Source organism: Somniosus microcephalus, chromosome 5, assembly GCF_052327205.1.
Source record: "Somniosus microcephalus isolate GS21.2 chromosome 5, FLI_Smic_1.0, whole genome shotgun sequence".
Lineage (NCBI taxonomy): Eukaryota > Metazoa > Chordata > Chondrichthyes > Squaliformes > Somniosidae > Somniosus > Somniosus microcephalus.
The window spans coordinates 257,028,180-257,043,460 of NC_140991.1; the positions used below are offsets into that span (position 1 = coordinate 257,028,180).

The 15,281-nt window shown below is 44.1% G+C and overlaps 1 protein-coding gene across 1 annotated transcript in view; it reads right to left on the reverse strand.

The window, feature by feature from the left end:
- Positions 1-15,281, reverse strand: part of LOC147117669 (protein Jumonji-like) — a 434,885-nt gene that overhangs the window by 4,621 nt on the left and 414,983 nt on the right. Inside the window, 4 exon segments of the mRNA XM_085988853.1 lie at positions 1,166-1,273; positions 4,597-4,780; positions 11,676-11,806; positions 12,982-13,164. Of these exon segments, the coding sequence (XP_085844979.1) occupies positions 1,166-1,273; positions 4,597-4,780; positions 11,676-11,806; positions 12,982-13,164 (606 nt within the window).

Below are 15,281 nucleotides of genomic sequence, written 5' to 3' on the forward strand. Positions count from 1 at the left end.
GAGGCAAAGTAGCTCAGCTCTTCCATTGGCTGTAGACTGACAGTTTCCCGAAGTAAACTCAGCTTTTGTATCAATCCAAATCTATTAATGGTGTACTTGAAAAAAGCCCATTAACAAAATAGCAGTTACTTTAAACTTTATTAGTTATCCATTCTTTGTCAATCACATGGTATGTTTGTCTCCCAGTGTGCAACATCTATGATATTTGGAATTTAACGTTATAACCATCCAGCCAAAGGTGTAACAACACAGGTACAAGCTCATTGTCTCGGCATATCAGAACCACCTTTTGTTTCAACAGTCACGCTTACTATTTCCCCATTCAGGCAACCAAGCTGAATGCATAGCAAGCAGGCTGGCCATTTTCCACAGGAACCTAGGTTTTTAACCCCTCATGTGCTGTTATTACTAATAAAGAACTCAAAGCAATAATCAGGTTTCATTTTTGTCATGGTCACTCCACATGCAGCAACTAAAACCTTTCCACTGAGTTCTGAATCCTGAAGGAAAACTGTGTGCATTATATATGGTACAAGCTTGGCCTGCAATGGTACTTTGTGTCACTCAAGAGAGATGAAAAAGACTAGAGTTGCCTTTTCTCAACACGGTTCGGAAGACACATGTCCATGGTAAAGATGGTATCCACCAGAATAACTGAGATACCCTTGCATCTTACAATCAATATGTTCGAGATTCCCTCTTGAACTAATAACCAGCTAATTGGAAACAATTATGGTATAAAGGAGCATAAGTTTTCCTTTCTTTTGTACATATGCACTGTTAAAGACATCCCAGCATATTTTCTGAAGCTTTGTTGCAAGACACCCAAGTCTCCAGGGAAATCTGGAAAAAAAAACTTGGGTAGGACAGATTACAGAACAGTCTGTTTGATACTCTTGACTGTCTAATCAAAGCTACTGCTGTAGATTTTACCCAAGCTTTAGTGACAGAGAATCTTTAGCTAGTGAAAAAGAAATGGCGCAGGATCCTGGGGCTTGATAAGCTGCAGGTGATCTACTCCTGCATCGTATTGACAATACCGTGATGACATTTTTGTATGGGTGCTTGATACTATGGTTTCCCCAGAACCTGTCAAGCTGGGTGATGCCTCTCCACCGTGAGGAAGATACAGAAAGGCAGAATCAGTTTGTAACCATCAACAAACCTCATCATAGCGATACATCATCTTCAATCCCCGACAGGATTTCTGCTTTTCTACATGGCGAAGAGCACACTCGAGACAGAAGACAACATTCTCATTTTCTTGCACTACCTGGGTAGATAAAATTTTGTGGGTCAGTACTTAAATTAGTTAACCTGCAATTCAATTTGTTATCAAAATCAAAAATTCTATTTGAATTCTGCAGAGGTACAGTTACAGAATTGCTGGTGTAATATGTGTGTGACTATTATGCAGGCAGAAATGGCCATCATACCCTAACCGAGGTGTATTTAGTAATCGTGTCTATTTGATTTTAAATTTATTCCCATCTCCCAAGGACAAATCCATGTTCACTACATATTTTTGGCTCAGCAAACCCCAATATTCTTTCCTGCCCCTACAGGCAAGATGCTGCTGTGTTAAATCTGCACATCCTATTTAACTCCAGTCCACTTCAAAGCCCCATTTATAAAGTGCCTGGGCAAGCCATTGGACTTGGGAGAATTTTTTGAAACTTTTAATTGAGTATTTTTAATCTTTAACAAAACAGATGCTCCCCCAACATTAAGAATGACTGATGGAAGGGATGGGAACACGTGCACAGAACTCCTCGGTCACTGTGTCTCGGTAGCAATCACCAGTCCAGACTATAATATTTTGAAATATACTACAGCGTATAATGTTTTGAATTTCCACATTTTTAAAACTCTTTTACTTTAGTTTTTTTTTAATAAAAGTCCAGTGTCTTAGATGCCTCCTGTAAGTGAGATTTTGTTCCTTATGTCCCAGAGAGGACTTGCATTTTCCCCAAGATATCTAGGTAAATTTGTATTGTGTCCAGAGATCATCAAATAACTCCCTTCACTTTATTTCAGTTTTTAATTTCATCATGTTACCTCGTGTCATCCTCCTTGACTTCAGAAAGTGGCAAAACTACACTACAGTAGACCAGGACTTTTTAAAAAGGACTTGCATTTATATAGCATCTTTCACAACCTCAGCATGTTCCCAAAGCACTTAACAGCCCATGAAATACTTTGAGTGTAGTCACTGTCGTAATGTAGGAAATGCCGCAGCCAATTTGCACACAGCAAGCTCCCACAAGCAGCAATTAAATAGATAACCAGATCATCTGTTTTAGATTTTGGTTGACCAGGGACACTGGAGAGAACTCCCCTGCTCTTCTTCGAATAGTGTCATGGGATCTTTTACATCTACCCAAGAGGACAGACGGGGCCTCGGAGTAACGACTCATCCGAAAGTGCAGCACTCCCTCAGTACTGCATTGAAGTGTCAGCCTAGATTATGTGCCCAAGTCTCTGGAGTGGGGCTTGAACCCATGACCTTCTGCCTCAGAGACAAGAGTGCTACCACTGAGCCAAGGCTGACACCAACAAATTTAGGTGTCAGTCTTGAGACTTAGGCTTTAACTAACAAATAACAGTAGCAGAGACACACAGTAGACTTTACAATAGTTTTTTTTAAACTTAACTGTCTCCTTGAGTAAATAGCAAATAACTAAATAGTTTGTGACTGCTCCTATGGATGCTAAACTACGTATTCCTGCACGGTGGCCTTTTTCCTTTTCTCACTGTCCAAGAAGGTATGAAGACTTCAGTCAAAGTCTCAGGTTTAAACCAGCCCTTTCTGAATTTTCTCCTCCCTATCCTGGGAAAATTGTAGCTGTCCACCTTGGTTGTGATCAGCCAACTTGGCATAGTTCAAATCAAAGTTGGGCTTTCCTGTCTATACGACTTAGTGCAACGCCATGGTTACTTACTAAGACACAAGACAAGCCTTCTTTCATTTAAGGACTTACACTTATATAGTACCTTTCACGTTCCAAGGACGTCCCAAAGCAGCTTATAATGAATAGATTACATTTGAAGTGCAGTCACTGTTGTTGCATAGGCAAACATAGAAACATAGAAGATAGGAGCAGGAGTAGGCCATTCGGCCCTTCGAGCCTGCTCCGCCATTCAATGAGATCATGACTGATCATCCAAATTCAGTACCCTGTCCCTGCCTTCTCCCCATAAGACAGCAGCTAATTTGTACACAGGTGGAATGACCAGATGATCTGTTTTGGTGATGTTGATTGAGGGAGGAATGTTGGCCAAGCATCAGGAAAACTCACTGCTTCCTGTTGAATTGTGCAATGGGATCTTTTTCATTCACCTGAACAGGCAGACAGGAACCTCGGTTTAATGTCTCATAAGGAAGATGGAATCTCCTCTTATTTCAGCCTATTATTGTCCTGGAATAATTCTTGAACATTCTGGCTCAGAGGCCAACATTCATCCAGCAATCAAAGGCAATTAATTGGTTTTAAAGTGCTTTGGAGCAGCCTGAGGATGTGAAAGCCAGTGTATGAATGCAATTCATTTCTTTCTTTTCCTGATCTATATAGCTAAGTACCACACTATGCATTGCATTTACCCTCTCCTACTCCACATCAAAAATGTAATGCATTTTGATGCAGTATTGCAGGCATGTAATAGTCCCTTGGGTTTGGCTGGGCAAGAGCACAGGAGCATCTTTAGCAAGAGTGGAAGATAGTGGCCCAGAAATTCGGGTCTCCACAGGTGAGTACGCACGGGGTACTCACCCGTAGGCCCGATGGTAGTGCCGGTTTCCTGCATGCACTGCGCATGCGCGGGAAACCGGCACTTCCGTTCCTCTGAACGAAGAGGTTCAGAGGTCGAACGGGTGCGCGGGGGAGGCTGCGCGTGCGCATCAAACTTAGGTTTTTTTTTTTTTAAAACAGGTTTTTCCGTGAGGGTAAGTCTGCAGAATTTAGAAATGTAAAAAGCAGGCATAAGGCCTGCTTTTTACAAGGTAAGTCGTGAATTAATTAAAATTAAAACATTTTTTCCACAGGTTTATTATTTTTAAATACTTTAAAGCAAGGCAAGTTTATTTTTAGCCCCATTAGAATATAAAATTATTTTTTTCAAAAATTTAAATTGTTTAAAATAGTTATTTCATGTAATTTATAGTTTATTTAAAAAATGTGTTTTTTAAAAATTTATTTGAAGGTTTAGTGCTATTTTGGGGCCGTAGTATTTATAAGTCTTGACAGCACTTCCTGTCAGACTTATGAATGGCTTCCCTGCTCCGATTGGCTCCCCATGGCCCATGTGATCCCAGGGGACGCATCGAACTAACTGCGCCCGAGATACGCAAGCACTGCGTGCCGGCAGCTGGACCAGGCCCCGGATCGGAATTCCACGGGGCCCTACAGCTCAACGGCCGGCGCGCAAGGTAAGTGCAGGTCGGGGGCTTGCACCCGCGGGAAGCCCCTGACCCGAATTTCTGGGCCAATATGAAACAAACCTAAAAAAACAACTTGCTTTTGCTGGTTAGTAATTAAACTACAACTGTGCTCAGATACTGAACATTTCCATTCCCACCTCGACCAACCCGCTACTCACCATGGATAGGTAACACAACTGCTGGCAGATCTGGCACCTCCTCTCCGACGTTTCAGATGCTAACCACTTCCGTGGTTTCTTCTTCATATCCATCATGGACAGGTGGCTGTCATGGCTACCATAGCGAGCTGACGAATGCAAACCCGCATCAAGCAGCTGCTGCCGCTGTCTCGACTCTGTATCCCTGAGTAAATATTGGAAATGTTATTACTTTCAGAGTTGAAAGACTGAGAGCATCATACTATTGGTGGAGGTGTATTATTACTTTATTGTGATTTAGTGGGAAATCAATGACATTTTTAAATTATTCTTTCAACAATGCAGCCATACTAGTAATCTACATATTTTGGACATTACTGTAATACCTTAGAATAGCAATGAGGAGAGATCGCAATACAAATACGAAGGTTTGCTCTCATTCAAATGTACAGTGGATGCGTTTCCAGGAGTCAGTGGTTGAAGTGGACTAGAACATTCTAGAAGAACAATTAGCTCTTTAACAAAAGCTGCTTTTTTCCTGCTATACGGGGCAGTTTTCTGGTGCATAGCCATGCATACTAGGGAAGTGAATTGACTTCCCAGCCTTTCATGTAGGACTCTTCATGCTAGCAGAGAGAGAGAGACTGTCATCCCATCAGTCTTGGCTGCTTTGAATTCCAGGTCCCAGAGGTGAAAGAACATTGTGCTAAACCACTGCGCTGCCAAATTCTCCAAATATGCTTCGTGCTTGCTTTCATTCCACAACAGCTGCTCGCTGTGGATCTTATGTTTACGTTGCTGCTATTTGGGTTGGCATTTGAAGAAAGCCACCCTAATGGTCTGGTCCTCATGTGCTCTTCAAACCTTTAAGATTTGCAACTCAAATGTCTCCAGCCATGCCTCATCATTTCACTTTCATCCAGTACAATACTGACGAGTTGATATAGGATTTGTTCAGACCAGGAATGCATGAGCAGAAGCTCAGGTCTGCTCCTATAATATAGCAAGGATTTCTCATGTGTGCATACAGTCGATTTTGTGTATAGCTTTACTGAGAGGAATCAAGCATCATCTGTGAAAACCAGTCTGCTGTTCTCAAGACAGGTTAACCAGAAGTGATGCAACATAAATCTGTCTGAAGACACTACTGTCCAAATTCTGGTTACCATAATGTCAAAATAACCCACTAGAGTCCAGAGCACTCCTTATTCAGAACTTCAGGTGCATTTTCTGTACCGTATAAAAGGTCATATATATGTAAAAATCTTCCGCATGCACCTCCAGTCAATTTCTATCTTTATAAATTCCTACGTATACACTTAATAGTAGAAACTTGTCATGCTGTAAGTAAAACCTCCCACCAGTGGAGGCACTACAGCAGCATCACTGGCGAGAGGGTATAATTACAGTATGACAAGTTTACATAGGCAGTTTTCATTATAAATGTAGACAGAATGTACGACTATAAAATGGAAACTGAATTACCTCTGCACGCCCTGGCCTAATTAAAGCTTTGCCCTCTAACCCCACTTCAGCTGAAGACTAAACTTAAGTGTTGACTTCCATGCACAAGGAAGCAAGAGATTGGCTAATGTTATAAATTCTTTAATCAGTTTTAAAACTATTGGCCCGGAATTTGCGATCAGCGGCGAAGCAAAGGTGTTCGCAGCTGGCCCTGAAGTAAGCTTCCCACAAAGATCTCGCGATCTCTGCATCGAGAATGAAATATAGATGAACAAACTTAAAAAATGTTTTAAAGTTTCTTAAAAATTTTAATTTTTATTAAAATAGATAAATTTGACACGGCACAAAATTAAAATTAGTTTTTCAGGCCCATAACCTTTGTTTAGCAGTCAATACGCTGTTAAAACCCCAGTTACACCTTTGGATCTAACATTTAGTGGGGAATTTAACAGCGGTATTACTGCGGAAGAGCCAAAGATTTTGTCAGGGAGGTAGCGCAGTTCAGGTAGCTGTGGGAGTCAGTGGGCTCATAGTGGATGTTTGTCGATAGCCTGTCCCCAGAAATGGGGACAGAGAAGTCAAGGAAGGGAAGGGAAGAGTCAGAGATAGACCATGTGAAGGTGAGGGAAGGGTGGAAATTGGAAGTAGTGAACGAAATTTTCTAGTGCAGGAAGAGAGCAGGAAACGGCACCGATACAGTCATCAATGTACCGGAAGAGGTGAGGGAGGGGACCCGAGTAGGACTGGAACAAAGAATGTTCCTGGACTACACTGTCTGTAAGGATTCTACTCCAATCTCTCAGGTTCTCTGTCTCATCTGCTCTGACGATGCCACCTTCCATACTAGTGCTTCCAATCTGTCTTCCTTTTTCTTCAACCGAGGATTCCCTTCTACCGTGGTTGACACGGCCCTCGACCGTGTCCATTCCATTTCCCACACTTCTGCTCTCACCCCTTCCCCTCCCTCCCAGAACCACAATTGGGTTCCCCATGTCCTCACCTTTCACCCCACCAGCCTCCACATTCATCCTCTGCCATTTCCGCCACCTCCAGCATGATCCCACCACCAAACACATCTTCCTCTCCCCTCGCCTTTCAGTATTCCGAAGGGACCGCTCCCTCCACGACACCCTGGTCCACTCCTCAATCACCCTCAGCACCTCCTCCCCTTCCCGTGCAAACGCAGGAGATGCAACACCTGCCCTTTTACCTCCACCCTTCCCACTGTCCAGGGCCCCAAACACTCCATCCAGGTGAAACAGCGATTTACTTGTACTTCTTGCAGTTTAGTATATTACATAGAAACATAGAAGATAGGAGCAGGAGTAGGCCATTTGGCCCTTCGAGCCTGCGCCGCCATTCAACGAGATCATGGCTGATCATCCTAACCCTAGCACCCAGTCCCTACACTGACAGCCATCCCACCCAAGCCCTATCCCCATAACCCCGCGTATTTAATCCCCCCTAACACTAAGGGCCAATTTTTATCATGGCCAATCAACCTAACCCGCACATCTTTGGACTGTGGGAGGAAACCGGAGCACCCGGAGGAAACCCACGCAAACACGGGGAGAATGTGCAAACTCCACACAGACAGTCACCCGAGGCCGGATTTGAACCCGGGTCCCTGGCGCTGTGAGGCAACAGTTGCTCACGATGCTGTCTCCTCTACATTGGGGAGACCAAACGCAGATTGGGTGACCACTTTGCAGAACACCTCCATTCAGTTCGTAAGTGTGACCCTGAGCTTCCGGTCGCCTATCATTTTAATTCTTCAATCCACTCTCTCTGTCCTCGGCCTCTTACACTGTTCCAACGAAGCTCAACGTAAGCTCGAGGAATAACACCTCATCTTTCGATTAGGCACTTTACAGCCTTCTAGACTCAACATAGAGTTCAACAATTTCAGACCATAACTTCAGCCCCTTTTTCTTCCACACGACAGCTGTTGATGATTCTGCCATTCCGATTTACACCTCTTCAGACTCATCTTTTGTTTCTTTACTTGTCCCATTACCATCTCCTTATGCTTGTATAATCATAGCTTTTGTCATTTAATCTCTCCTGCCTTCCACCCTATCACAGACCTTCCCTTTTGTTCCTTCTTCCCCTTCCCCCGTTCCCTGCCCCCGCACTTGCTTAAAATCTGTTACATCTCTTAACTTTTTCCAGTTCGGCTGAAAGGTCATCAACCTGAAACTTTAACTCTTTCTCTCTCCACAGATGCTGCCTGACCTGCTGAGTATTTCCAGCATTTTCTGTTTTTATTGCATTCCTACTAATGCTGGGTTCTTTAAATTCTCTTCAATTTTCTCCCACATGCCTAACAACTCCGGATACCTGGTTTTTATATTACATACATATATACACACACATACATATTTTATTTATTCATTCATAGGATGTGGGCGTCGCTGGCCAGGCCAGCATTTATTGCCCATCCCTAATTACCCTCGAGAATGTGGTGGTGAGCCACCTTCTTGAACCACTGCAGTCCTTGTGCTGAAGGTACCCCCCAAAGTGCTGTTAGGGAGGGAGTTCCAGGATTTTAACCCAGCGACGATGAAGGAACGGCGATATATTTCTAAGGCAGGATGTTGTGCGACTTGGAGGTGGTGTTCCCATGCGTCTGCTGCCCTTGTCCTTCTAAGTGGTAGAGGTCGCGGGTTTGGGAGGTGCTGTCAAGCCTTGGCAAGTTGCTGCAGTGCATCTTGTACATGCTATACACTACAGCCACGTTGTGCTGGTGGTGGAGGGAGTGAATGTGTTGCCGATTAAGCGGGCTGCTTTGTCTTGGATGGTGTCGAGCTTCTTGAGTGTTGTTGGAAACTGCACTCATCTAGGCAAATGGAGAGTATTCCATCACACTCCTGACTTGTGCCTTGTAGGTGGTGTAAAGGCTTTGGGGAGTCTGGAGGTGAGACACTCGCCACAGAATATTCAGCCTCTGACCTGCTCTTGTTGCCACAGTATTTATGTGGCTGGTCCAGTTAAGTTTCTGGTCAATGGTGACCCCCAGGATGTTAATGGGGGATTCAGCGATGGTAATGCCATTGAATGTCAAGGGGATGGTTAGACTCTCTCTTGTTGGAGATAGTCATTGCCTGGCACTTGTGTGGCATGAATGTTACTTGCCACTTATCAGCCTAAGCCTGAATGTCATCCGGGTCTTGCTGCATGCAGGCATGGACTGCTTCATTATCTGAAGAGAACTGAGCACTGTGCAATCATCAGCGAATATCCCTCCATCGTAAGATCAGAAGTGGGGATGGTCATTGATGAAGCAGCTGAAGATGGTTGGGCCTAGGACACTGCCCTGAGGAACTCCTGCAGCGATGTCCTGGGGCTGTGATGATTGGCCTCCAACAACCACAACCATTTTCCTTTGTGCTAGGTAGGACTCCAGCCAGTGGAGAGTTTTCCCCGATTCCCATGATATATGAGCAATAAGAGTAAATAGTGCATGCAAGGCACCAGTAAATTGAGTGGATCCAATTGGAAAATCCAAGCCAATTTATCCAGATCTCTGAATACCAGCAGGTTCCCTTAATCTTGTCAACATAGAAACATAGAAGATAGGAGCAGGAGTAGGCCATTCGGCCCCTCGAGCCTGCTCCGCCATTCAATGCGATCATGGCTGATCATCCAAATTCAGTACCCGGTCCCTGCTTTCTCCCCATACCCCTTGATCCCTTTAGCCTTGAGAAATATATCCAACTCCTTCTTGAATATATTTATATGAATTGGCCTCTACTGCCTTCTGTGGTAGAGAATTCCACAGGTTCACCACTCTCTGGGTGAAGAAATTCCTCCTCATTTCTGTCCTAAATGGCCTACCCCTTATCCTTAGACTGTGACCCCTGGTTCTGGACTCCCCGACCATCGGGAACATCCTTCCAGCATCTAGTCTGTCTAGTCCTGTTAGAATTTTATAAGTTTCGATGAGATCCCCTCTCATTCTTCTAAACTCCAGTGAGTACAAGCCCAATCGATCCAATCTCTCCTCATACATCATTCCTGCCATCCCAGGTATCAACTAGACACACCTACCAGCAAATCTATTACAACAGCTATCCTCCATATTGTTTACAAAATGTGTAAAATAGACAAGAGTCCAAATCACACCTTCACTGGAACTCCACTCGTCATTGACTCAGAGTCGCATGCCCACTGATCACCCTTGCCTCTTATTATCAAGGCAGTTTTCAATCCAACTAGCCAGTTTATCATTAATTACATGTAGCTCAATCTTCTTTCAGTCTCACATATGTAACATTATGTAATCTTATGAAAATTCAAGTAAATTATATCAACCCCATTCATTGCTATGGTTACTTAGAGAATTCCTGCAACTATGTAAGCTATGATCCATTGCTTCAAAGTCCATGCCGACTACTACTCATGGTTTCAGTGACTCATGTTCTTCAGTTCAGCAGTGACTACACTTCAAAAGCAATTTATTGGCTGTGAAATGCTATGAAACATCCCGATGACATGAAGGCGCTATATAAATCATGTTCTTTCATCCATTAGAACAACACTGACAGGAGTGTGAAAAATGATGAAAGTATCTTGCCTCTATTAATATTAGCTGAATAATTCTTCAATTGACTTTTTACTCCATTTTTAAATATCAGATAACAGTCACTATCCTCCAGTTCTCTTATACTTGTGCATAAAAATATCCGCCAAAGCCTCAGCCTATTTTCTCACTCACTTTAAGGCTTCCAGGATAGAGAATTCAAGGGAAAGCATTTACAGGACTTAAATTTCAGCTTAAATTGAAGGTCATTCTTAGTGAAATGAAGGATAATGGAAGAAGCATGATACAAGTGTTTCATTTGATGAAAGGCACTGATAAAATAAAATGGTCTTTGTAGTGGATGAAGAACACAGAACAAAAGGGTATGGGAGCAACATTTGCAGAAAAGGTCACATCAGAATATTAAGCCGCAAAATCATGTGCGGAGAATAGAAGATATGGAAAAAGGTTTCATCTCACATGGGAGATGTGATGCAAGAGCTGCCCCAGTTTTTGTTGCAGGAAGAAATGGGGTGCGCACATCAATCAAAACATGAAGGGCAAATTTAAAGACAGGAATTCTGAACATAGAATATGCACCAGAAGTAGACAATGGGATAAAGTTGTTCAGGCATGTCAATGGAAGTAATGGATCTGGATTAGAAAAGAAAGGCCTAAATATCTCAAATGGCCTTTTCTTATTCTTTATATAATTCTGACTGCTCCTTCAAATGGCAAAACCTTTGGTCTTAAGAGTAGAGTACGGTATTATACAGTGACATTCACATAAGTAAACTAACCACATTTATCCTCAATTTCACATTTTATTTTCTGAATAATGTGGAGTCATTAATGTCAAATACGTTCACGTTCTAATGAAATCCATTCATATCACAAATCATTCGCCTCATTAACTTAACTTGTCCTTTTTGCACAAGGGATAAAAGTGAGGAGTAACAAGTATTACACAACACAATTTCACCCCCGCCCTGATGTGCTCTAAACAACTAATTCATTTGCAGAGGAAAACCCCAGTGACATTTATTTCTCCAGACCAGTGAAAGCAAGCTAGATTTCTCTCCTTAAGGGTTTCAGCTAAAAGCGCAAAAAGTACCTGAGTTCTTTCAAAAGTGAAGAGATGTGGCTTAGTGTTGACCCACTTTCCCGCTTCGACTCTGCCGTTGCCATAAGGTAAAGTAGTTTTTCCATTGAAAATGCATTAGCAATGTATCGACGTTTCAAGTCCTGTACAGGCAGAACAAAAACACTCCCTTTAGACGGGGTGAGAAAGCACAGCAGACCAAACACATGGGTAGTACATCTCCTACAGTAAATGGTGACCTTCAAATTTAGATCTCTGGTGCAGATGAAAGTAGAAGAAATATGCTTGGACTTGAACATCAAATAGTTCAACATAACCAATTGCTTTTTGACTCTAGGAATCTGAACAACAGTCCCAAAATTAACTGCATGGCCCCCAAACTAGAAGAAAAAGTAGAGACCAATAAATACTGTGAAGTTTGTTTTGATGGCTCAAAAAAAAACCAAGCAGTACTTTTTATAGTTACAGATCAATTTAATTCACCAATAGCAGTTGTATTTTTCAGGCATTTTTATTTTTAAAATGCCAAATCAGATTGCCAGAGATGCTCCAATTACACACCAATAGGGCACTGGCCAGGCCCACCATCCCTCGCACTGGATTAGGGCACTGGCCAGGCGCACCGTCCCTCGCACTGGATTAGGGCACTGGCCAGGCGCACCGTCCCTCGCACTGGATTAGGGCACTGGCCAGGCCCACTGTCCCTCGCACTGGATTAGGGCACTGGCCAGGCCCACCGTCTCAACACTGGATTAGGGCACTGGCCAGGCCCACCGTCTCAACACTGGATTAGGGCACTGGCCAGGCCCACCGTCCCTCGCACTGGATAGGCCCACCGTCCCTCGCACTGGATTAGGGCACTGGCCAGGCCCACCGTCCCTCGCACTGGATTAGGGCACTGGCCAGGCCCACTGTCCCTCGCACTGGATTAGGGCACTGGCCAGGCCCACCGTCCCTCACACTGGATTAGGGCACTGGCCAGGCCCACTGTCCCTCGCACTGTATTAGGGCACTGGCCAGGCCCACCGTCCCTCGCACTGGATTAGGGCACTGGCCAGGCACACCATCCCTCGCACTGGATTAGGGCACTGGCCAGGCGCACCATCCCTCACACTGGATTAGGGCACTGGCCAGGCCCACCGTCCCTCACACTGGATTAGGGCACTGGCCGTGCCCACCGTCCCTCACGCTGCAGGTGGCTTTGCCCACCATTCCTTCTCTCACAGCACATCCCATCTCAGAAGCCCCAAAAAGCTCTTTAAAAATGTAGTAATTTTACTCACTTTACAAGGCATATACAGTAACTTGAGTCTGTTACCTTAGCAGCTTCATAGCCCGTATTTAACCACTGGGTAGTTGCAAAATGTACAGCTTCTGAAACACTGTAGCCACAGCACACTTTAGAGACAAAGGCCCCTGGGGAACACACAATAAATTGTCCACTCTGCTGTACAGTACGACACACTTTGATTCCCTCCTTACACAGGACCTCTGGAGAGATCTAGAAAGACAAACATACACCAGTTAGGAACAGAAAAACAGTGTTGTGTTAGTCTATAGTAATCATTGTCTTTCACTATAGAAAACTCGTGTTAACTGAAAAACAAGTGAAGTAATATAGTACAACTAACTCAAACCAGTTCACAAGTATGTTATTTTTGCATTACAACAACAACTACTTGTATTTATATAGCACCGTTAACATAGTAAAACGTCCCAAGGTGCTTTATAGGAGTGTTATAAAACAAAATTTGAAGAGCCACATAAGGAGAAATTAGGACAGATGAAAGAGGTAGGTTTTAAGGAGCGTCTTAAAAGGAGGAAAAAGAGGTAGAGCGGTTTAGGGAGGGAATTTCAGAGCTCAGGGCCTTGGCAGCTGAAGGCACAGCCACCAATGGTTGAGCGATTAAATTCAGGGACGCTCAAGAGGCCAAAATTAGAGAAGCGCAGCTATCTCGGGGTGTTGTGGAGCTGGAGGAGATTAGAGAGGCCATGGAGGGATTTGAATTTTAAAATCGAGGCGTTCATTAACTGAGAGACAATGTAGGTCAGCGAGCAGAGGGGTGATGGGTGAATGGGACTTGGTGCGAGTTAGGACATGGGTAGCAGAGTTTTGGATGACCTCAATTTTACATAGGGTAGAATGGGAGAGGCTAGCCAGGAGTGCGTTGGCATAGTCAAGTCTAGAGGTAACAAAGCATGAATCAGGGTTTCAGCAGCAGATGAGCTGAGGCAGGGTCGGAGTCGGGCAATGTTACGGAAATAGGCGGTCTTAATTATGGCGCGGATGTGTGGTCGGAAGCTCATTTCAGGGTCAAATATGACACAAAGGTTCAGAACAGTCTGGTTCAGCTTCAGACAGATGCTAGGGAGAGGAATGGAGTCGGTGGCTAGGAAAACAAGTTTGTGGTGGGGATCGAAGACAATGGCTTCGGTCTTCCCACTATTTAGTTGGAGGAAATTTCTGCTCATCCAGTACTGGATGTCGGACAAGCAGTCTGACAATTTAGAGACAGTGGAGGGGTCAAGAGACGTGGTGGTGAGGTACAGCTGGGTGTCGTCAGTGTACATGTGGAAACTGACGCTGTGTTTTCAGATGTTGTTGCCGCGGGGGGGCGGGGGGGGGAGCGGGGGGCAGCATGTGGATGAGAAATAGCATTACCCACAATTACCCACTTGAATTTCCTGCACCAGCTAATGGAAGTTCAACAACTGACTCACCTATACTCTTGCAAGGCCTGTAATGTGGAGTAACGTGCATGGTTTTAATGTTACATGGTTAAATGGCATTTGGTGTTGCACTCTGCTAACTATATACACTTTAAAACAAATGTGCCATGAAGTAGCCTATTTAGTATAAAATCACCACTCCTTTATTTATGCGGTAGAATCTATCTTGCTTGGGAAGGAGGTAAGTTGGGTCTCTATGTTGTTGAAGTGGTTCCAAAATAACATTGCTCATGATGGAAGTTCAAAACTGGGCTAATTTTCTGCTGCAGGCTCAGTAATCCAATATCTGAACCAATCATAGAATCATACATTGATACCGCATATACCCATGGTACTCCAGGACACTGTTACTGATTGACCAGCTAGCCCGGATCGCTAATGGAAGCTGGAGACGTAGATGAGTCACTCGGGGTGGAGATTCGTCCCACTTGGCTTCAGAAAACCCTGCAAGCCAATGCCCTTAATAGTGGAGTGGCTGTAGCCGGACAAGCTGTGGAAAGCTTACCAATGCGCTGTGCCGATGCACTGCACAAGTTTCTTTGGGCAAACTCCAGCAGTACCCTGGGCACACTTAAGAGATCCTTCAGACTTGGCTCTGCCAAATTGCACTTAAAACTCCGGACTTAGGTGGGTAGGATGTGTCCCTATGGGGAGAGGACGTGCATCTTATCAAGCAAATAGAAACTCTATGGATTTCTCAGAAACTTGGTTCAGAGGCTCAAACATCATGACAGGTCTCCACCAGTGTTGGACACTGAGCTGACCAAATGAAATGCAGTGGAAATACATACAGCTTTCTCTGAAGGAAATAAGAGACACCCCCCCCCCCCACACCACCCCCCAGCAAACCTACAAGCAAGGATGAAAGAAAATATAATACGGATTAAT